General features: G+C 30.7%; 2 protein-coding genes across 6 annotated transcripts; both read left to right on the forward strand.

Annotated features, from left to right (window-relative positions):
• The first annotated feature begins 349 nt into the window (after positions 1-349).
• LOC145945438 (RCC1 and BTB domain-containing protein 1-like) lies at positions 350-6,214 on the forward strand. Of its 5 annotated transcripts, XR_014426853.1 has the most exons (12): positions 350-845; positions 1,041-1,180; positions 1,277-1,485; positions 2,356-2,511; positions 2,588-2,921; positions 3,007-3,134; positions 3,255-3,530; positions 3,882-4,006; positions 4,102-4,220; positions 4,307-4,437; positions 4,544-4,781; positions 6,081-6,214. XR_014426853.1 is itself a non-coding variant. In XM_083054446.1 (11 exons), the coding sequence occupies exons 1-11, from the start codon at positions 766-768 to the stop codon at positions 4,584-4,586; spliced, it is 1,761 nt and encodes a 586-aa protein (XP_082910572.1). In that variant the 5' UTR covers positions 350-765; the 3' UTR covers positions 4,587-5,608. The 5 variants fall into 5 exon arrangements, 4 of the variants coding, with proteins under 4 accessions (XP_082910572.1, XP_082910571.1, XP_082910573.1 ...); XM_083054446.1 differs by lacking the exon at positions 6,081-6,214 and having other exon boundaries at positions 4,307-4,457; positions 4,544-5,608; XM_083054445.1 differs by lacking the exon at positions 6,081-6,214 and having other exon boundaries at positions 3,049-3,134; positions 4,544-5,608.
• Positions 6,215-6,349: 135 nt separating this feature from the next.
• On the forward strand, positions 6,350-24,204 carry LOC145945562 (uncharacterized). The gene is made up of 40 exons (XM_083054625.1): positions 6,350-6,675; positions 6,863-7,042; positions 7,240-7,379; positions 7,464-7,660; positions 8,138-8,302; positions 8,381-8,708; positions 8,791-8,918; positions 9,013-9,285; positions 9,656-9,780; positions 9,853-9,980; positions 10,058-10,188; positions 10,286-10,411; positions 12,027-12,376; positions 12,549-12,691; positions 12,792-12,988; positions 13,904-14,062; positions 14,139-14,451; positions 14,538-14,665; positions 14,762-15,034; positions 15,413-15,537; positions 15,619-15,734; positions 15,805-15,935; positions 16,039-16,174; positions 17,528-17,654; positions 17,842-17,981; positions 18,070-18,269; positions 19,205-19,357; positions 19,455-19,764; positions 19,853-19,980; positions 20,079-20,357; positions 20,791-20,915; positions 21,001-21,113; positions 21,190-21,320; positions 21,422-21,553; positions 22,167-22,201; positions 22,873-22,978; positions 23,373-23,494; positions 23,587-23,702; positions 23,769-23,899; positions 24,008-24,204. The coding sequence occupies exons 1-40, from the start codon at positions 6,350-6,352 to the stop codon at positions 24,155-24,157; spliced, it is 6,816 nt and encodes a 2,271-aa protein (XP_082910751.1). The 3' UTR covers positions 24,158-24,204.
• The last annotated feature ends 200 nt before the right edge of the window (positions 24,205-24,404 follow it).

The following is a 24,404-nucleotide window of genomic DNA, read 5'->3' on the forward strand; positions in this document are numbered from 1 at the left end:
CAACAGAGAAATTGAAGTGAGCAGTATAAAAGAAATTTCAATCACAGAGCTTAGCCATTTTTTTTTTATTTTAGTGGTAATATCAATTTCTATCATATGTTTAATTTTGGTTGCCCGCCTTTTATTCCCGCCAAATTTTTGTGCGCGCGCGCGCGCACATGTATGCACATACACGAATTATTTTAAATAGGAATTATTTTAAATAAATAGGAAAGATAGACACTATTTCCTGTTACCATTGGTGCATATATTAATTGCTATTGCCGCTTCCTGTGTTTTTGTATTGTACGATAGGTCTCTGAAGAAAAGAAAATGAAACACGTGTTTATGTTTACATATCAAGGGTGTGAACGAGAATGGACGCTCTTGTACGTGTTGCCTCGCGTTTCCTTTCGTGTGGATCCTATTTTAGACTGCGTATAAAGTCCTTAACTTGATCTAAAGAAGAGACATATTTTAATGAACCCTTTATCTGTGTGGAAGTTATATATATCCATCTGGGACCAATCAACTTGAGGAAAAAGAAGATTGTTTTCCCTCTTGCAGATAGTGAACAATAACATCAGCATGGTGTCACGTGACATTGCGTTTCTGATGAGTGATTAACACAGTCACATAAAGAACCGAGAAGAATGAGTAATATATATTGCGAAAGAATTGTTTGCAATCATTCTTTAGTGTGTGTTTTATTGTATGGATGCGATTCATATAGAGGCAAATAATCCGAGCAAGAAGAACGAATAACTTTCAAAATTACGTTCTATCATGTCGATATCCTCGCTCTGTACTGTAAAAGACAAAGACATGCAGGAGGAAAGATCAGAAACAAGCGCGAACGTAAAAGAGTAAGTTTTGATTTTTCTTTTCTTTCTATGCACATCGCTGCTGGATAGCGATATAATCGAAATAATCGTAGACGCCAGCAAAATAATAGCGCAAGATGAGAACAAGAAGGGTGCGAAATAAAAAGTACAATTATAATTATAGTTAAAGTGGATGAGTGAATAATTAATAAACTAAAAGTAATCAACTATTGGTAGAGAAATGCAGGTAGGTGAGTGGAGAAATTTGTCACGCGAGATCGCGAAGAAGATATATCCATCAGAATTCAGAAATTGGCCGATCTTAAGCCTGCTAAAGCCAGAATTCACCATGCAAATTCGCATGGTTATGGTATATGGTAAGATTAATCTTTTTTTTTCTTTTTTCTCTTATTCTATAGCTTTTTTCGATATGTGATATTATTACTTATGCTGTAACGTTTTGAAATGTGTAGGCAACCGAGGTGGCTGTGGTAGCAGGGCTTTAATTGTGACGAAGGACGAAAATGTATACAGCTTAGATTATAACAAAAATGATCATTTGAAGACTGTTGACACACATATCGGACTCTGCCCAAAAAAGATAAAAGAACTGTGTGGAAAAAATATAAAGACTTTTGCATGCAGTGTATATTTTGTCCTGGTACTTACGGGAGGTGGTGAGGTACATCAAAGAGTTTATATCCTTCGAATAGCACATTTAAATTTATAGAAATATATTTCAGTCTTATTGAAAGATAAAATTTATATCAGATTTTACAGTATTTTCAAGTTCTAAACTGTTCTTAGGGAACAAGTAGAAATCAAAGTTTATATTCATGTCTTAAAATATTGTAAAAAGAAAGATAATACTGACAAGAATGACTTGGTTGTTTGAAGGATATTGTAACAAGTATTAGAGTTAGTTATTTGAAATGATAATTTTGAAATGTGGGATCTTTCGATTTCTATTTGCTTTCTCATTTTAAATTGATTATGTGCGCAATATTTTTATTCTACACATGTGTGTGCTTATTATGAAATATAAGTAACAAAAATAGTTAATAATATATAGTAAATAAATAGAATGCCTTGATGAAAAGATTATATATTTGGCCATAATATTCATTTTAATATACAAATATTTTTAAAATTAAGATCAACGAAATGATTATAAAAGAGAGTAATTTATATTTTCTTGATGAAAGCAAGAGATGTGGAAAACATTTAAAAATTTTCTTTTTTTGATAAACGAGGAAAGAGATTACAGCATGCATTTTAATTTTATGCATTTAATCTGGTTTTATAAAAATTAAAACATATAGTTTTATAATATTTTATAGTGTAAAGAAACAAAGTTTTTAATGTTTATTGACATGGCCAGCAAATTTATAAGTTTATAAAATCTAAAAGCACTTGCATATAATACAGAATAACATCAAACTTTATCAACTAATCTTTTGTTTAGTCTTTCTTAGTAATGCTTTTATACTTAAATGTAACTTTCTGCATATGAAACCAGATACCAAAAAAAGATATTATTACCATTTAAAAGGTTTATTCCTGGAGGTTTGATAAAAATTACAATTCGAATGATAAATCGAATGTGGTCATATCTACACCTACTCGAGTAGCTGGTTTAAGCGATAAATATGTTGTGGACATTGCATGCGGCAGACATCATTCTCTCGCCTTGACCAGTGATGGAGAGGTAAGCAAAGATTGAACCACAGTGACAACGATAATAATAGTCATTTTTATAAACCACACAATTGTTTGTAATTTAGGTGTATGCTTGGGGAGAAAATAAATTTGGACAGATTGGCAACAAAATCGTAGATATCTTGGATAATCTACCAAAGCAGATGAAACACGAATTGAAAGGGCAGAGGATTGTCCAAATTGCCTGCGGCTCACAATTTAACATGGTTGTTACTGACACAGGCAAACTATATGGTTGGGGCGACAATAAAAATGGCCAGATTTCAGTTGATATTACCTATTACTTAAATGCTTCCCACAAACTTCCATCCAGTTCTGCCAAAACACTCGATTGTGTTAACTCGCAGAAGATTTATGTATACCCACACGAAATTACTGCTGTCTCGGACAAAACGATAAGTAAATTTGATTAGTTTATATCTGAGATTCATCTCTAAGAATGTTGCCGTATCAAATATTCTCATGATCGATATTGATATTTCAGTTAAAGTGGCCTGCGGATTTGCTCATACGTTGGTGCTTACAGATAATGGAAAGATCTATGCATGGGGCAACAACGATTATGGAGAACTGGGCATTAATAATGAACTAAAACTCTCCGCTCCGATTATGGTAAGTCATGATGAAGTTTATTGATATTATTGATTTATTAATGATTATTGAAAACGTTTGTTAATAATCGTCGATAAATGAAACGTGAATCAGATTAATAAAGAATGATTCGATCGACAGGTAAACATGCCCGAATTGATTTTGGACATCGCTGCCCACGATGACGTGAGCGCTGCCGTTGATAGTAATGGCACTGTCTATGTATGGGGCTACTGCTTCGGTCAGGAAATTTCTGTCCCGTTTCCCACGGGCTTCTCGAGGATTCATGATGCATTTGCGCTTTCTATAAAAGACATGCACAAGCCACTGACTGTGTCTACAAACAGTGACGTCGAGGAAGTATTGAATATATTGGAATCCTTTGCATTTGTTCTGGAAGCGGCGTTCGACGATCCGGTATGTTTTTCCTGTCATTTTTCTCTGTAAAATGTAATGTCTGTGTGTATATTTTTTTTTATTTTAAGCTTAGAGACTTATAAAGATTTGTTATATTGTACATTTTTAAAAAGTGCAATACAAATTTACAGATTTTTCTAAAGAAAAGAATTAAAAAATTTTTTTTTGTGTACAGAAAATAAACTAATTGTAATGATTACTTTTTGACTAAGATTTCTGGTTTTACTACAGTCACCTTGAATTATAACGTTATTAGCGAAAAATGGTGTAAATTGTTTACAATAAATCTATATTAATTATTTTTAATATTATTAAACCATTTATAACAATTTTTGTTCTCTTCTGACAAAGACGACGAGTGATTTTACTGTACAAGTTGAAGGACAATCTATTCACGTTCATAAGATTATTCTTAAGATTCGTAGTTACTATTTCAAAAATAAATTTCAACACGATAGGACTGAAAATAATAAAAGGTAAGAAAAATTTTTAAATAAACTACTCTTCTTGAGAATCTCTCAATCTTAATTGTTTTGTAATATCAATAATATCAATATATTGATTTTAACAGTATGCGAGATACGCCAGTAGAGATATACCCTGTATCGAATTTTTCCTACATCATCTACAGAGCCTTCTTGAAATATTTATATACTGGCAAAGTTGATTTACCTTCAAAGAAAGTATTAGGTGAGATTGAGTTGATTGTAAAGTGAGTTTGAGTTGCTTAAATTATCACGAACAATCTGCAAACTGAAATGGAACTTTTATTACAGAGCTTATAACATTGGCTGACGAGTACTGTGAAATTAAACTTAAGACAGAGTGCAGTCGGATTATAGAGAAAACAATCACTACGTCCAACGTAGCTTTCTTCTATAATAAGGCGATAGAGTTCAATGCTAAGGTAAGGATCATAGATTCGTGGTTAATTGTTATTAATATTAAAATTCATTAATTACGATTTATGTGAATACAATATATCGTCAAATATTTGAATATTCGAATTTTAGGAGCTCGAGGAGTTTTGCTTCCAGTTTGCTCTGTGTCACATGAAAGTCGTAATACTATCGGAAGAATATCTTAAGTTAGACATGAAGATAAAGGATTCTTTTATGTGTAGAGCAGCCGAAGCAAATGCTTTTAGAACGTGATTTCTTTTACAAAGAGCAATTTTCGAAAGAAATCCGTCGATTTTTTCTGTTCCTATATATGCATTAGGGATTTGTGCCACACTCGTTTAATAATAAAGTAAATCTTGTCCTAATTATTTATCGTTTCGACTTATACTACAGATTAACATTACATGATATGTATGCTCATTGTCAGTGTACATACATTAAGTAATTGATTATGTGTAATTTTATTATTCGAGATATTTGCAATATTAATTCAATTATAAATAATAAATTTGATGCCATAGGAATTTTTTTTCTTCTCATTTCTGTCAAAAAGTGGAAACATAAGACAGAAACAATTATTGTAAATATATTATCAAATATAACAACACGTATGTATTCAAATAATGAAAAAATGGAAATGAATAGTCAATGATATAAGTTTCGATAATAGAGTTTACAATTCAGATGATTTTATTGTTATATATATAATCCATTTTTCTAATCAGTATCACTTGATTGGTATATTTTTTATTTGAGGTAATTTAATCGGATGGAGAAAACTATGTGTGAGCAATTTGAAAGAATTTTAATCAGAGAGGAGTTTAATTAGGTTTTTTTTTATTTATAAAGATAAGCGATATATTAATTACTTATATGTTTAATTATACATTGTCTTTTGTTTCCGCCGGATTAGTATGTGTATATATATATATATACACACACACAAAACTTTTTTGTTTAATTGTCGGGTTGATTTTAATTCGAAATGTAAGCGAATATCGAGTTAGACACGCTAACTAATACGAATAAATAATGAAGGAAATTTTTAATCAATTCACAATATCGCAAGTGCAAACTGATGTATGAAAAAATATCTAATTTCGTATTTTGCGAAAAATAATTTGTTATTTCGATATTTTTGCTTTCATAACTGAGTGTGATTTTATTTGATAAATATTTAGAAATATCTTTTAGTATGTGGTTCGATAACAAATTTATATATATATATATATATATATATATATATATATATATATATATATACGAAAGATGTTTGCATGTCGCTAAATTTTTTTAATTGCAATAATGCATTTGTTGAATTTTCTGCATATATTTTCATACATGTGTTATATTGTGCGCCAATTTATTATTATCAGTACTGAAATCTCAATTTCGACGAATCAAACTTTTATTAGTTGTTACAAGGAAGTGATACTCGCTAGTCAAGTGTGTGTATGTGTGTCTATATATATTTATATATATTTATTTATTTATATTATGTACTAGAGATGTGCGAACCAAAGATTTTTTATGTCGAGTCGAATCGAATCGAATCAAATCTGACAAAATTCGATTCGATTCGATTCGAATTCGAATAGTTCGCACATCTCTAATATGTGCATCATTTTCCGCTTCCGCTTTTCCAAAGGAACAAAGGATCAAAGGACAAAAGGACCAAAGGACAAAAAATGACCAGCTTCCCGCATTAGCATCGACGTACCACGTGGTTGTGTTCGTCTCTAAACGGTTCAACAATATCCAACAAGAAAGAGCATAACGCGAGCGATACATAGTGCTGAAGAATTATTTTTAGTCACTCTTTATAGCGTATATTTTATTATTGTGTGCATTTCACTCTCAGGCTTATAATCTAAGCAGAATCATTAATTATTAATATCTTTTCCAAGTCGCGTTATCATGTCGAATACATCGTCGGAAATGTCCTCGTTTTCTATTATTGAAAGCGAAGACCCTTGGCTTCAAATAGAAGAAATAGACGCCTCCCTTCAAGAAAAAGAAGAAGAAGAAGACCCCTCCCTTCAAGAAAAAGAAGAAGAAGAAGACGAGGATGAAGACGAAGACGAAGATGAGGATGAAGACGAGGACGAAGACGAGGATTTAGACGAGTACGAAGACGAAGACGAAGATGAAGATGAAGATGAAGACGAAGACGTGGACGAAGATGAAGACGAAGACGAAGACACGCAGGAGGAGATATCAGAGTCAAGGACCAGCGTAAAAGAGTAAGTTTGATATATTCCGTTTTTTTCTTTCATGCACGTGTCTGCTAAATAGCAATATGTCGAAATAATCGGAGACGCCGGCAAGATAATAATGCAAGAGATGAAAACGAGAAGCATGCGAAATAAAGTGCAATTAATTAAATTGAATGAGTGTATTAATAAACTGAAATTTATCAACTATTCGTAGAGAGATGCTGAAAGACGAGAGGATAAGAAATTTGCTATACGATCTCGTGAAGAAGATAAAATCGTCGAATTTCAGAAACTGGCCGATGAATCTTCTAAACCCGGAATACGAAGATGAAGATGAAGACAAAGATGAAGACACGCAGGAGGAAAGATCAGAGTCAAAGACGAACGTGAAAAAGTAAGTTTGAGATGTCTTCCTTTTTTTCTCTTTCTATGCACATCTCTGCTAAATAGCGATATCGAAATAATCGGAGATGACGGCAAAAATAATAGTGCAAGAAATGAAAATGAGAAGCGTGCGAAATAAAAGTACAATTAATTAAAGTCAAAGTGGATGAGTGAATTAATAAACTGAAAGTTATCAATTATTCGTAGAGAGATGCCGAAAGACGAGAGGAGAAATTTGCCATGCGATCTCGCGAAGAAGATAGATCCGTCGGATTTCAGAAGCTGGCCGATTTTGAATCTGCTAAAGACGGAGTTTACCTTGCAAATTCGCATGGTTATGGTATATGGTAAGATTCATTTTTTTTCTTTTTATTATTTTATTGTTCTTGTTTATACGTAAAATTGTTACTTATGTTGGCGTTTTAAAACAGATAATGGAAACAGGGCTCTAATTGTGACGAAGAACAAGAATGTGTACACCTTAGATTATAACAAAGATGATCATGTGAAGACTGGTGACGCACATACTAGTCTCTACCCAAAAAAGATAGAAGGACTGTGTGGGGAAAACATAAAGACCTTTGCTTGCGGCACCTCTTTTGTCCTGGCACTTACAGAAGAGGGAGAGGTATGACAAAGAGTTCATATCTCTTGAATGGCACATTTAAGTTTATGAAAATAAATTTTGAAAATCTGGTTAAATAAATGAAGATAAATTTTAACGTAGTTAAGATTGATAAGTTTGACGTAAGACTTTATATGTGGAAATATTTTAAAAATATTTCTAACAAACAAGGAAAGTATAGATTATAGGACATTATTTTGTATATTCAATTTGGTTTTGTAAAAATTAAAGCAATATATGCACACTTTCATAATATTTCAAGTATAAGAAAATGTTCAATTTTCTTATGTCTGTCAATATAAGTTTATTGAGAAACACTTATATATAGTAATTTGAATAATTCCAAACTCTTCGTCATTAGTATTTTGTCAAGTCTTTTCTATTTGTGCTTTTATATTCAAATGTATCATTCTGCATATGAAGTAAGACATCAAAAAAGGTACAGTTATTATTATATGTTGTACATTATTTTTGAAATAGGTTTATTCTTGGAGATTCAATGAGAAGTGCAGATTGGTCAACAAATCGCGTTTATCTGGGATGGGGTCTACGCCTACTCGAATATTATTTGGCTTTAGTGACAAATGTATCGTGGACATCGCATGCGGTAGTTCTCATTCTCTCGCTCTGACCAGTGATGGACAGGTAAGCAAAGATTTAGCTATAATATTAACGATAACAATAGTCACATTCTTACAAACTAAACATTTATTTGTAATTTAGGTGTATGCTTGGGGAAATAATAGTTATGGACAGGTTGGCACCAAAAAACCATGTGTAAAAACTACACATGCATACAATTATGATGCTAATAATGTTAATCTGCCGTGCAAGGTGAAACATGATTTAAAAGGGAAAAAGATTGTCTCTATCGCTTGCGGCTCAATGTTCAGCATGGTTGTTACTGACAAGGGTAAACTGTATGGTTGGGGCAAACTGAATAATAAGGGCAACAACAAAAGCGGCCAGTGCATACACTTAATGGATCGATCAGACTGGATGGAAACGTATTACTCACGCCCATGCGAAATTATCATAAATGAAGCTATAGGTAAATTAATAAGTTTATATTCGAGATTTGTCTCGAAAAATTCTAATATCGAGTCATATCTTAATGATTGATGTTGTTTCAGTTAAGGTGGCCTGCGGATTCGAGTATACGTCGGCGCTTACGGATGAAGGAAAGATCTATGTCTGGGGCAACAACGATAGAAGACAAGTGGGCATTTATAATAATACGAAATTTTTCCGCCCGACCATGGTAATCCACAATTCATAAAAATTGAAAAATTTTTTTAAATAATTGCCACTATAATTGAAATGAGAAACAGAATAATAAAGAATTCGATCGACAGGTGGACATGCCCAAGTTGGTTAAGGACATAGCTGTCTACGGTACCATGAGCGTTGCCGTTGACAGTAACAAGAATATTTATGTATGGGGCGACTGTTTCGGTCAGCAAATTACCACCCCAGTTCTCACGGGGTTCTCGACTATTCACGATGCATTCGCATACAGTACAACGAGAGACATGCACAAGCCGTTGGTTGCATCGGACAATGAAGAAGTATTCAATATAATGGAATCCTTGGGATTCGGTGGTTTGGGAATGGCATTCGATGATTCGGTACGTCCTCTGTTATTTTTCTCTGTATATTTTTTTGTATTATATAATATAAAACCAAATATGTATATTATATTGGATTATATATATAGTACGGAAACTTATAGAGTCTTATAAAGACTAATTTTTATTGTAATTTTTTTTAAATACAATACGAATTTACAAATTTTATAAAAAAGGATTGGAAAAATTTCTTACATAGAGAAAATAAATTACAATTATAATAATTAAGATTCTTGATGTCACTCCAGTCATATTGAATTCTAATGCTATAAGCGAAAAATCATGTAAATTTTTTAGGATGAATCTCTATTCATTCATATTTGATATTTTTAATATATTAAATAATTTATAACGATTTTTTTTCTGATAGGCAATGAGCGATTTTATTGTTGAAGTTGAAGGACAACATATTCACGTTCACAGAGTTATTTTGAGTATTCGTTGTCAGTATTTCAGAAATAAGTTTCAACATGATCAGACTGAAAATAATAAAAGGTAAGAATTTAAAAATAAACAATTCTTAAAAATCTTAATTGTTGCGTAATGTAAATACATTGGTTTTAATAGTATACGAGATACGTCAATAGAGGTATACAATATATACCATGTATCGGATTTTTCCTACATCGTCTACAAAGCCTTCTTGAAATACTTATATACTGGGACAGTCGATTTATCTTCGGAGAATGCATTAGGTAAATTTGAAAGTTGATTGTAAGCTTAAATTATTACAAACTTAAAACTCGCAAACTGATACGACACATTCTTACAGACCTTATGAAATTGGCCAACGAGTATGGTGAGACAAATCTTAAGAAAGAATGCAGTCGAATAATAGAGCAAGCAATCACAGCATCCAATGTAGCTTTCTTTTACGGTAAAGCAATCGAGTACAATGCTAAGGTAAGTACCACATTTTGCGAGTAATCGCTATTAATGTTAGAATTTATTAGTTACTTATGTGTATTCAATTTATAGTCAAATATTATATAAATTTTAGGAACTCGAGCAGTTCTGTTTCCAATTTGCTTTGTGTCACATGAAAATCGTGGTATTGTCGGACAATTATAAGAAATTAGACACGAGTATAAAGAATACTTTTATTCAAAGAGCAGCCGAAGCAAATGCTTTTCGAACATAACTCTTTTAAAAAGAGGTAGTTTCGACATAAATTTTGAGCGAAATTTTGCCGATCTACTTTTCTATTTTTTATGTGAACTAGTAATATCTGCCATATACACGCTGAATAATAAAGTAAACTTTGTGTTTCAATCATCATGTCTACTTATCGTTCCATACATTAACATTACATGATATATGTGTTCAGTGGTACATATAATTGATCTTATTTAATTTTGTTTGTAATTCAGGATATTTGAAAAATTCATTTAATCCATCTTAAATTTGATCCTATCTATAGGAAAATTTTTTCTCTTTTTCTGTCATAAATTGAAAACAGAGAGAAAAATTTATTGAAAATATATTATCAAATACAATATGTACACGAGATGAATGAATGAGAAATAAATAGCTTCAATTTACAAGTTCCCATAAAATTACACGTTGCAGATGTTTTATCATTATTAAATTTTTTAGTTCTTTTTAAATCTGTATCACTTGATTCATATATTTTTGATTCAAGGTAATTTATTTAATTGAAATAAATATATAGAAAGCTGCACATGAACAATTTCAAAGAAATTTTGATTATAGAGTTCAATCAGGTTTTTTTTTTTTAAGAATAGGTGATATCAATAAGTTGTCTAATTTTAGATTGCTCGCTTCTTGTTTCGTCGGAATGTGTATATGCATACACATACACACAAATTCTATTTGTTTAATTGTCAGATTGATTGTGATTCAAAATGTTAGCTGATTATTGTTAGACACGTTATGTAATAATACGAAATAATGAAGAGAATTTTCAATAATTCCACAGTATCGCGCGAAAAGCAAATTGTTGCGTATGAAAAAAAAATATAATTTCGTTTTCTGCAGAAAGTAATTTCCGTTTTCGATATCATAATTGAGTATCAATCTATTTGATTGATTTATCTATAAAAACATTTTTCAGTATGGTTTGGCAACAAATGATGTATACGAAATTTAATGACGAATTTTTTCAAATTGCAATAATACATTTGTTGAATTTTCTGTGCATATATTTTCATACATGTACCATATTATGGGTTAATTTATTTATTATTATACTAAAATCTGTTTCGACGATTTAAACTGTTAGTCGTCACAAAGAAGTGATACTCGCTAGTCAAGTGTGTGTGTGTATGTGTGTCTATATATATTTATATATATTTATTTATTTATATTATATATGTACTAGAGATGTGCGAACCAAAGATTTTTTATGTCGCGTCGAATCGAATCGAATCGAATCTGACAAAATTCGATTCGATTCGATTCGAATTCGAATAGTTCGCACATCTCTAATATGTGCATCATTTTCCGCTTCCGCTTTTCCAAAGGAACAAAGGACCAAAGGACAAAAAAGGACCAAAGGACAAAAAATGACCAGCTTCCCGCATTAGCATCGACGTGATCGTACCACGTGGTTGTGTTCGTCTCTAAACGGTTCAACAATATCCAACAAGAAAAAGAGCATAACGCGAGCGATACATAGTGCTGAAGAATTATTTTTAGTCACTCTTTATAGCGTATATTTTATTATTGTGTGCATTTCACTCTCAGGCTTATAATCTAAGCAGAATCATTAATTATTAATATCTTTTCCAAGTCGCGTTATCATGTCGAATACATCGTCGGAAATGTCCTCGTTTTCTATTGTTGAAAGCGAAGATCCTTGCCTTCAAAAAGAAGAAATAGACGCCTCCCTTCAAGAAGAAGAAGAAGAAGAAGAAGACTCCTCCCTTCAAGAAAAAGAAGAAGAAGAAGACGAGGACGAGGACGAAGACGAAGATGAAGACGAGGATGAAGACGAGGACGAAGACGAGGATTTAGACGAGTACGAAGACGAAGACGAAGACGAAGACGAAGACGTGGACGAAGACGAAGACGAAGACGAAGACGAAGACACGCAGGAGGAGATATCAGAGTCAAGGACCAGCGTAAAAGAGTAAGTTTGATATATTCCGTTTTTTTCTTTCATGCACGTGTCTGCTAAATAGCGATATGTCGAAATAATCGGAGACGCCGGCAAGAGATGAAAACGAGAAGCATGCGAAATAAAGTGCAATTAATTAAATTGAATGTGTATTAATAAACTGAAATTTATCAACTATTCGTAGAGAGATGCTGAAAGACGAGAGGATGAGAAATTTGCTATACGATCTCGCGAAGAAGATAGATCCGTCGCATTTCAGAAACTGGCCGATTTTGAATCTTCTAAAGCCGGAATTTACCATGCAAATTTGCATGGTTATGGTATATGGTAAGATTCATCTTTTTATTATAATTATTATTTTTATTATTTTTAATATTGTTTTGTTCATATATGAAATTATTACTTATGCTGTGGCGTTTTCAAACAGATGACGGTAATAGGGCTCTAATTGTGACGAAGGACAAGAATGTTTATACTTTAGATTATAATAAAGATGATAATTTGAAGATTGATGACACACATATTGGTCTCCGTCCCAAAAAGATAAAAGAACTGTGTGGAAAAAACATTAAGACATTTGCTTGCAGCTCACATTTTGTTTGGGCACTTACAGAAGATGGACAGGTACAACAAAGAATTCATACCTCTTGAATGACATATTTAAGTTTATGAAAATAGATTTTAATCTAGTTATAAATAATTGAAGATAAATTTTATCTGGTTAAAAAATAAGATTGATATAAAATTTTACAGCTTTTCCTAAATATTCTTAAGGAGCAAGTAAAGATGAAAATTTATATTCATATTTTAAGATATTTTAAAAAGAAAGAAAATTTAGACAAGAACGATTAGATTGGATTATTTTGAGAAATATTGTAAACATTATTAGAGTTAATTAATTATATAGAAATGAAAATTTTGAAAGATACGTTTTTCGATTTTTATTTTAAATTGATTGGTTGCAACATTTTCATTCTATGCATATTTGTAAAATTATTGTTAATATATAGGTACAAAAAGTAGTTAAGAATATATATAGTAAATAAATAAATTGTTTTGATTTGAAGTTATGTGGCTATAACTGGCCATTTATTTCAATACGAAAATATTTTTAAAATTAAGAGCATAGAATGAAAAAGATTATAATTTCTACTTTCTAAAAATAGCGGGAGATGTGGAAATATTTTGAAAATATTTCTAACAAACGAGGGCGGGTTAGAGCACATTATTTTGTATATTCAATTTGGTTTTGTAAAAATTAAAGCAATATATACACATTTTGATAATATTTCAAATGTAAGAAAGTATTCAATTTCATTATGTCTATCTATATGACCAATGAATTTATAAATTTATTGAGAAACACTTATATATATATATATAGTACTCTAAATAATTCCAAACTTCATCATTCTTTTGTCAAGTTTTTCTATTTGTTCTTTTATATTTAAATGTATCATTCTGCATATATGAATAAGTTAAATATCAATAAAAAGTACAGTTATTATTATACATTATTATACGTGATTTTTTAAAAAGGTTTATTCCTGGAGATTCAAAGAGAAGTTGAGATTGAGCAAGTGGAAATTTGAGATGGAGTCTACGCCTACTCGAATGTTGTTCGGCATCAACAACAAATATATCGTGGACATCGCGTGCGGTAATTCTCATTTTCTCGCTCTGACCAGCAATGGACAGGTAAGCAAAGATTGAGCTACAATAATAATGATAACAATAGTTATTCTTATAAACTAAATATTTGTTTGTAATTTAGGTATATGCTTGGGGAAGAAACGATTACGAACAGATTAGCACCAAAAAGTCAGGTGTAAAAACTTTACGTGTATACAATTATAATGCTAATAGTGTCAATCTGTCACCTAAGGTGGTGCTTGATTTAAAAGGGAAGAAAGTTGTCTCTATCGCTTGCGCCTCAATGTTCAACATGGTTATTACTGACGAAGGCAAATTGTATAGTTGGGGCAAACAGTATAATTGGGCCATCAAAAGCGGCCTTATTAGATACACAAATGTTGATTGCTCGGACAAGTATGATCCATTCGAAATCATCATAAATAAAACTATAGGTAAATTTGATTAGTTTATATTTGAGATTCGTCTCGAAGAATTCTAATATCGAGTCATATCTTCACGATTGATGTTGATGTTTCAGTCAAAGTAGCCTGCGGATTCGAGCACACGTTGGCGCTTACGGATGAAGGAAAGATTTATGCCTGGGGCAAGAACGATAAAGGACAAGTAGGTGATAATTCTCTGTCGTTCCGCTGCTCTCCGATCATGGTAATCTATTATTTATAAAAATTGAAAAAACCTTTTAATAATTGCAACGATAAATGAAATGATAAACAGAATAATAGAGGATGATTCGATCGACAGGTGAACATGCGCAACTTTATTTCGGACATAGCTGCCAACGGAAACATGAGCGTTGCCGTTGACAGTATCGATGATATCTATATATGGGGCGAATGTTTCGGTCAAAAGATTACCACCCCACTTTTCACTAGGTTCCCGACTATTTATGATGCATTAGCACACGGTACAACGAGAGTCATGCATAAGCCGTTGATTGCGTCGAACAATAATGAAGCATTCATTATAATGGAATCCTTGAAATTCGGTGGTTTGGGAATGGCATTCGATGATCCGGTACGTCTTCTGTTATTTTTCTCAGTATATTTTTTTGTATTATATAATATAAAACCAAATATGTATATTATATTTGATTAGTACAGAAACTTATAGAGTCTTATAAAGACTAATTTTTATTGTAATTTTTTTTAAGTACAATACGAATTTACAAATTTTATAAAAAAAAGGATTGGAAAACTTTCCTACATAGAGAAAATAAATTACAATCATAATAATTACTTTAAGATTCCTGGTGTCACTCCAATCATTTTGAATTCTAATGTTATAAGCGAAAAATCATGTAAAATTTGTAGGATGAATCTTTTTATTCATTCATATTTGATATTTTTAATATATTTAATTATTTTTAACGATTTTTGTTTTTTTTTTACACAGGCGATGAGCGATTTTGTTGTTAAAGTCGGAGGACAACCTATTTACGTTCACAAAGTTATTTTAAATCTTCGTTGTCAGCATTTCAGAAATGAGTTTAAACATGGTCAGACTGAAAAGAAAAAACGGTAAGAATTTAAAAATAAACTATTCTTCTTAAGAATTTTTCAATCTTAACTGTTTTGTAATATCAATATATTGGTTTTAAGTGTGCGATATACGCCAGAGATATACCATGTATTGGATTGTTCCTACATTGTCTACAAAGCCTTCCTGATGTATTTATATACTGGCAGAGTTGATGTACCTTTGAAGAAAATATTACGTGAGTTTGATTGTAAGCTTAAATTATTACAAACTTTAAATTCGCAAACTAATATGACACATTTATACAGAGCTTATGAAATTGGCCGATAAATACTGTGAAATTAATCTTAAGAAAGAATGCTGTCGGAAAATAGAGTCAGTAATCAGAGCGTCCAACGTAGCTTTCTTTTATGGGAAGGCGATCCAGTTGAATGCTAAGGTAAATATCACAGTTCGTGGTTAATCGCTATTAATAATGTTAGAATTTATTAATTATGATTTATATGTATACAATATATCGTCAAATATCGTTTGAATTTTAGGAGCTCGAGAACTTTTGTTTCCAGTTTGCTTTATGTCACATGAAAGATGTAATACTATCGGAACAATATCTTAAGTTAGACATGAGTACAAAGAATACTTTTATTCATAGAGCAGCCGAAGCAAATGCTTTTCGAACATAACTCTTTTACAAAGAGCCAGTTTCGACATAAATTTCGAGCGAAATTTGGCCGATTAAATTTTTTATTTTTTTATGTGGACTAGTAGTATCTGCCATACGCGCTCAATAACAAAGTAAACTTTGTGTTTCAATCATCATGTCTACTTATCGTTCCATAGATTAACATTACATGATATATATGTTCAGTGGTACATATAATTGATCTTATTTAATTTTGTTTGTAATTCAGAATATTTGAAAAATTCATTCAATCCATCTTAAATTTGATGTTATCTATAGGAAATTTTTTCTTTTTTTCTGTCATAAAGTGAAAACAGAGAAAATTTATTGAAAATATATTATCAAACACAACATGTACACGAGAAGAATGAGAAATAAATAGCTCCAATATTACAAATTCCCATAAAATAACACATTGTAGATGTTTTATTATTATACATAATATTCCATTTTTTCAGTTCTCAAATCTGTATCACTTGATTCATATATTTTTGATTCGAGGTAATTTATTTAATTGAAATAAATATATATAGAGAAAGCTGCACGTGAACAATTTCAAAGAAATTTCGATTATAGAGTAATCAGGTTTTTTTTTCTTTTATAAGAATAGGCGATATCAATTAGTTATGTCTAATTTTAGATTGCTCGCATTTTGATTCCGTGTATGCATACACACACACACACACACATACTAATTCTTTTTGTTTAATTGTCAGATTGATTTTGATTCGAAATGTAAGCTGAATATTGTTTGACACGTTAATTAATGCGAAATAATCAAGAGAATTTTCAATCATTCCACAGTATCGCGTAAAAAGCAAATTGTTACGTATGAAAAAAAAATCTAATTTCGTTTTCTGCAGAAAGTAATTTCCGTTTCCGATGTCATAATTGAGTATCATTCTATATATTTGATAGATATCTATAAAAATATCTTTCAGTATGGTTTGGCAACAAATAATATATACGAAATTTAATGACAAATTTTTTCAAATTACAATAATGCAATTTGTTGATTTTCTTGTATATGTCTTTATACGTGTATTGTATTATTCATCAATTTTTTCCGTTATCAATACTAAAATCTTTATTTTGAATCAAATTTTAATCGTTACGCAGAAATAAGTGAGTCGCTAGTCAATTATTTATATATCATCTTCCGTTCTTGAAAACAAAGACCAGTAAACGTCAGCGCGATTATATCGCGCAGTTGTATTACGTCCCTAAGCGATCTAACATATCCAGCAAGAAGAACTGAGCAAGACGAGTGGTACATATTGCGGAGAAATTATTTTCAGTCATTTTTTATAATGTATATTTTATTATTGTATGCGCTTTCATTCTCTCAGGCATAGCCAAGAAAGAAGAATTATTAAAACTTCCCAAGTCGCGTTACTATCATCATCGGAAAACTTACACCATGGAAGACAAAGACATGCAGGAGGAAAAGTCAGAAACAAAGGCGAACGAAAAAGAGTAAGTTTTTGCTGTTTTCTTTTTCTCTTTTATATACGTTTCTGCTTCTGCTAGATAGCAATGCCGAAATAAATACACCGGCAAGATAACAGCGCAAGACGAAAACAAGAAACGTGCGACATTAAGTCACAGATGTAGACTGTGCACAAGTGAATAATTAAACTGAAACTTTATCAACTATTCGTAGAGAGATGCAGAAAGATGAGAGGAGAAAATTGTCATGCGATCTCATGAAGAAGATATATCCATCAGCTTTTAGAAACTGGCCGATCTTGAGTCTGCTAAAGCTGGATTTCACCATGCAAATTCGCATGGTTATGGTATATGGTAAGATTTTCATCTTTTTTAATTTAATTTAATTTAATTGTTTCTGTTTGCATGAAATTGTTACTTATGGAATGGCATTTTAAAACAGGTGACTGGGGAAACAGGGCTCTAATTGTGACGAAGGACAAGAATGTATACACCATAAATTATAACAAAGCTGATCATTTGAAGACTGCTGACACACATACTGGTCTCAACCCCAAAAAGATGAAAATACTGTGTGGGAAAAATATAAAGACCTTTGCTTGCAACTCATATTTTGTTCTGGCACTTACTGAAGAGGGAGAGGTAAAGTACACCAAATAATTTATATCCCTCAAATGACACATTTTTCACAGTTTCAAAATAAATTTTAATTTGAGTAAAAGATAAGATTGATATAAAAAGATTTTACAACTTTTCCAAGTCTTAAAATATTCTTAGGGAGCAAAAAAAAATATTTTATATTCATGTCTTATGATTTTGTAAGAAGAAATAAGAAAATATAAGAACGACTAGATTGTGTTATTTGAGGAATGTATATTAGTAAACATTATTAGAATTAATTATAGAAATATATATTTTGAAACACGCAATGTTTTTTAATTCTCATTTTAAATTGAATGAGTGTGCAACATTTTTATTCTACGCATGTGTGTAAAATTATTGTATAATGTAAGTAGAACAAGTAGGTAAGAGTATATAATAAATAAATTGCTTTATTTGATGAAAGTACAGATACTTGGCTATAATTGGCATTCATTTCAATATAAAAATATTTTTAAAATTAAGAGCGTAGAATGTAAAAGATTGTAACTTTATTTTTTTAAGGAAAGCGAGAGATATGGAAAATATTTCTAATAAACAAGAAAAGTAGAGATTATAGCACATAATTTCTGACTCTTTGTGCACTTAATTTAGTTTTGTAAAAATTAAATCAATATATATATACACATTTTTATAATATTTTATAAGTGTGAGAAAATATTAATTATGTCTGTCAGTTATATCTGTCATGACTAATGAGTATATAAGTTTGTTGAGAAACATTTATATACAAATATAGTATTGAGTATATATAAAATATTAAATTTCATTATTAGTTTTTTGTCAAGTTTTCTCTATTTGTGTTTTTATTCAAATGTATCATTCTGTATATGAAGTAAGATATGATGAAAGATATTATTATACATTATTATACAGTTATTATTATGCATTATTATTATACATTATTTTTGAAAAAGGTTTATTCCTGGAGGTTCAACCAGAAGAGCATATTGGGCAGTCCATATTTATCTAAGATGGCGTTTAAGCCTACTCAAGTGCTTTACTTACACAACATCGTGGACATTGCATGCGGGAATTTTCATTCTCTCGCTCTGACCCACGATGGACAGGTAAGCAAAAGCTACCTTAAGCTACAATAATAACAATAATCAAAAGCTACTGTAACAATAGTCATTCCTACAAGCTAAACAATTGTTTGTAACTTAGGTGTATGCTTGGGGAGATAATAATTGTGGACAGATTAGTGTCGAAGTGAGACAAATAGATGTTACAAGTAGAAACCGTGGAATCAATTTTATTAGTGAGCTGAGACTGATTGATAAACTAAAAGAGAAGAAGGTTATCTGTATCGCTTGTGGCTCAGAGTTTAACATTGTTGTTACTGACGAGGGCAAACTGTATGGTTGGGGTGACAATACAAGCGGCCAGATTGACTACCAACACATAGTTAAACAGTCAGCATGTACAAAGTATTATTCGTCCCCAGTTGAAATTAACGTAAATAACAAAATGATAGGTAAATTTGATTTATTTATATCTGAGATTCATCTCGAAGAATGTTCTAATATCGAGTTATATCTTTATTATTAATGTTGATGTTTCAGTTAAGGTAGCCTGTGGATTCGAGCACACGTTGGCGCTTACAGATGAAGGAAAAATCTATGCCTGGGGCAAGAATGATAAAGGACAAGTGGGCGTTAATAATAATCTGGAATCTTCCGTTCCGACCATGGTAACCCATAATTCGTTGTTAAAAATTGAAAAACCATTTAATAATTGTCACGATAAATGAAACGAGAAACAGAATAATAAGGATGATTCAATCGACAGGTGGACATGCCCGAGTTGATTAAGGACATCGCTGCCAACGATAACATGAGCGTTGCCGTTGGCAGTAACAAGACTGTCTATGTATGGGGCGACTGTTTCGGTCAAAATATTACCACTCCATTTCTCACAGGATTCTCGAGTATTTACGACGCATTCGTATACAGTACAATGAGAGTCATGCACAAGCCGCTGGCTGTATCGAACAGTGACGTTGAAGAAGTATTGAATATATTTGAATCTCTGGGACTCGATATTCCGGGAATGGAGTTTGATGATCCGGTACGTCTTCTGCTATTTTTCTTTGTATATACTTTTTTATAAATATATAATCATTATAAATATATTATAAATATGTAATACAACCGAATATATATATTATATTGGATTGATTAGTATAGATAGAAATTTATAAAGACTTTTAAAGAGAAAGATAATTTCTATTGTAATTTTTTTAAGTACAACATTTAGTACGAATTTACAGTTTTTACTAAAAAGAACTGGAAATCTTTTTTTTACATAGAGAAAATAAATTGCAGTTATAATGATTATTTGATAAAGATTTCTAGTGTCACTTTAATGATATTGAAATATAATGTTGTAAACAAAAAATTATGTAAATTTTTTACAATAAATCTATATACATATATAATATTAATTATTATATTTAATATTATGAAAGTATTTTAATGATTGTTGTTCTCTTTTGACACAGTCAACGAGCGATTTTATTATTCAAGTTGAAGAGCAACGTATTCACGTTCATAAAGCTATTCTTCAGATTCGTTGTCAGTATTTCAAAAACATGTTTCAACATGATTGGACTGAAAATAATGAAAGGTAAACATTTAGGAATAAATTATTCTTATTAAAAATCTTTAAACCTTGATTATTTTGTATTATCAACACATGTTTGTTTTAACAGTGTATTAGATTCTGTGTACGATATACTGGATAAATATTCCTATATCGTCTGTAAAGCATTCTTTAAATACTTCTATACTGACACAATCGAATTATCTTCAGAGAATGCATTAGGTGAATTTGAGTTGATTGTATAAATTTATATTATCAGGAACTTACAATTCACAAACTAAAATCACACTTGTTACAGAGCTTATGATGTTGGCCAATGAGTACGGTGAGACTAATCTTAAGAGAAAGTGTAGTCAGATAGTAAAACAAACAATCACCACGTCCAATGTAGCTTTCTTCTACAGCAAGACGATCGAGTACAATATTAAGGTAAATTTCACAGTTCTCGGTTAATCGCTATTAATGTAATTCATTAATTATGATGTTTGTATTTGTAAACAATATATCGTCAACTATCGTGTGAATTTTAGGAGTTGGAGGAGTTTTGCTTTCAGTTTGCTCTCGGTCACATGAAAGACGTAATACTGTCGAAAGAATATATTCAGTTAGATATAAGTATGAGGAATAATTTTATTCAAAGAGCAGCTAAAGAAAATGCCTTTAGAACATAACTCTTTTAAAGAGCCCATTTCGTCAGAAGTTTCGAGTAAAATCGCCGATTGATTTTTATATTCCTATATGTGGACTAGTAATATCTGCCATATGCGTCCAATAATAAAGTTAACTTTGTGGTTCAATTATCTACTTTTATCGTTTCATAGATTAATGACAATAATTACATGATATATATGTTCAGTGATACATGTAATTGATCTTATTTAATTTTATTTGTTATTCGGGATATTTGCAAAATGCTCTATTTTAAATTTGATGTTATCTATAAAAAAATTTTTTTTTCTTTTATAAAGTGAAAACAGAGAGAAAAATTTATTGAAAATATATTATGAAATACAACATGTACACGAGATGAAAGAATGAAAAATAAATAGTTTTAACATTACACAAGTTCCCATAAAATTACACATTATAGATGTTTTATTATTACATATATCCATTTTTTCAGTTCTTTTTAAATCTGTACTCACTTGAATCATATATTTATTTTTTATTTGAAGTAATTTATTTAATTGAAATAAGTAAAGAGAAAGCTGCACGTGAACAATTTCAAGAAATTTTGATCACAGAGATTGATCAGGTTTTTTTTTTCCCAATTAGGTTGATTTTGATTTGAAATGTAAGCCGAATACTGAGTTAGACACATTAATTAATGTGAAATAATGAAGAGAATTTTCAATCAATCCACAGTATCGAGCGAAGAGTAAAATTGTGACATGAAAAAAAAAATCTAATTTCGTATACTGCAGAAAACAATTTCCGTTTTTGATATAATTGAGTGTGATTCTTGAATAATAATAATCTGAAATTTTTTATTTTGGGTATGGTAACCCATAATTCATTGATAACAATTGAAAAGTTTTTTAATCGTCACGATAAATAAGACGAGAAACAGAATAATGAAGAATAATATTTGATTGATAGGTAGACATATCCGAGTATGTTTTGGACATCACTGTTTATGCTAACTTGAGCGTTGTCTTTAGGGTATATATATAGTCGCAGGACCATAGACATATACAATAGTATATCTAAACCAAGCTGTTTTGCCTTTGTTTAAGGAGTGAAACTAAAGATTCAGATAGAAAAGGATTCTTTTTGTGTTCATGAGAGAGAAGGACCAAAATGCTATTCTGCTTGCAATTTGGTCACCCTACTCCTTCTTTTAAATATACTTTATCTATGAATAAGACAGTCCCTATAGGTTGTGCTAGGGAGCGACTACTCTGCTCAAGATATTTCCTCTTCATTTCTCACGTGGTTCTCGAGAATTCAGGACGCATTCGAGTACAGTATAATATATGAGAATCATGCAAACGCCGCTGCCTGTGTCGGATAATGGTGTCGAAGAAGTATCGAATATGTTAAGATCTCTGGGATTCGATGATCCGCCAATGATGTTCGATGATCCGGTACGTTTTGTTATTTTTTTCTGTTTATACTTTTTACATTATATGATATAAAACTGGATCTATATAGTATATATATATATTATGTTGGATTGATTAGTAGAGAAGTTTATTATAGTCTTTTGTAAAGAGAGAGACTAATTTCTATTGTCATTTTTTTAAGTATAATATGAATTTACAGATTTTACTTTAAAATAATTGGAAAACTTTTCTACATAGAGAAAATAAATTGCAATCATAATAATTACTTTAAAATTCTTGATGTTAGTTTTAGTCATATATGAAATCTAATTGTTATAAACTTAAAAAATTGTCATTTTTTACAATAAATTTCTATATATTAATTATTATCTTTAATATTATTAAATTATTTTTAACGATTCTTTTTTTTACACAGGCGACGAGCGATTTTATTATACAAGTTGAAGGACAACGTATTTACATTCATAAAGCTATTCTTCAAATTCGTAGTCAGTATTTCAAAAACAAGTTTCAGTGTTTGACTGAAAATAATAAAAGGTAAGCATTTAGAAATAAACTACTCTTATTGAAAATCTTTCAATCTTGATTTATTATTATTATATAATGTCAACACACGTTTGTTTTAACAGTATACCAGATTCGTCAGTATATGTTGTATCAGATAACTTTTCCTACATCGTCTACAAAGCCTTCTTGAAATACTTATATACTGGGACAGTCGATTTACCTTTGGATACAATATCAGGTAAATTTGATTTTAAGCTTAAATTATTGCAAACATTTTGCTCAAACTGAAACGACACTGTTACAGAACTTACAAAATTGGCCGACGAGTACTGTGAAATCAATCTTAAGACAGAATGCGGTCGGATAATAAAGCAAGCAATCACAGCGTGCAATGTAGCTTTCTTTTATGGTAAGGCGATCGAGTACAATGATGAGGTGAGTACACAATTCGTTAATAGCTATTGATTTTAAAATTCATTAATTATGATGTATTTATTTACATATGTGCATACAATATATCATTAAATATCGTGTGAATTTTAGGAGATGGAGGAATTTTGCGTACAGTTTACTCTGTGTCACATAGCAAACGTGTTATTGTCGGAAGAATATAATAAATTAGATAGAAATATAAGGCGTAAACTTATTCAAAGGACACTTGTCGAACGTTGTTATTCTATGTCATTCTTTTAAAGAGTGAGTTTCGACATAAGTTTCGAGCGAAATCAAGAATTGATTTTTCTATTTTTATGTATGTATTATATATGTTCAATAATAATAAACAACCTTTTTTGTTTCTATTATTTCTACTTATATTATTTGATTATAAATGTAATTGACCTTATCTAATTTGTTTGTCGGAATATTTGAAAATTTATATATTTATTTATTAATCTCTCTTAAATATTATCTCTCTTAAATAATAAATTTTGTTATACAT

Source organism: Prenolepis imparis, unplaced genomic scaffold, assembly GCF_030444845.1.
Source record: "Prenolepis imparis isolate NDT839.2.m4 unplaced genomic scaffold, iyPreImpa1.0 SCAF_14, whole genome shotgun sequence".
Classification (NCBI taxonomy): Eukaryota; Metazoa; Arthropoda; class Insecta; order Hymenoptera; family Formicidae; genus Prenolepis; species Prenolepis imparis.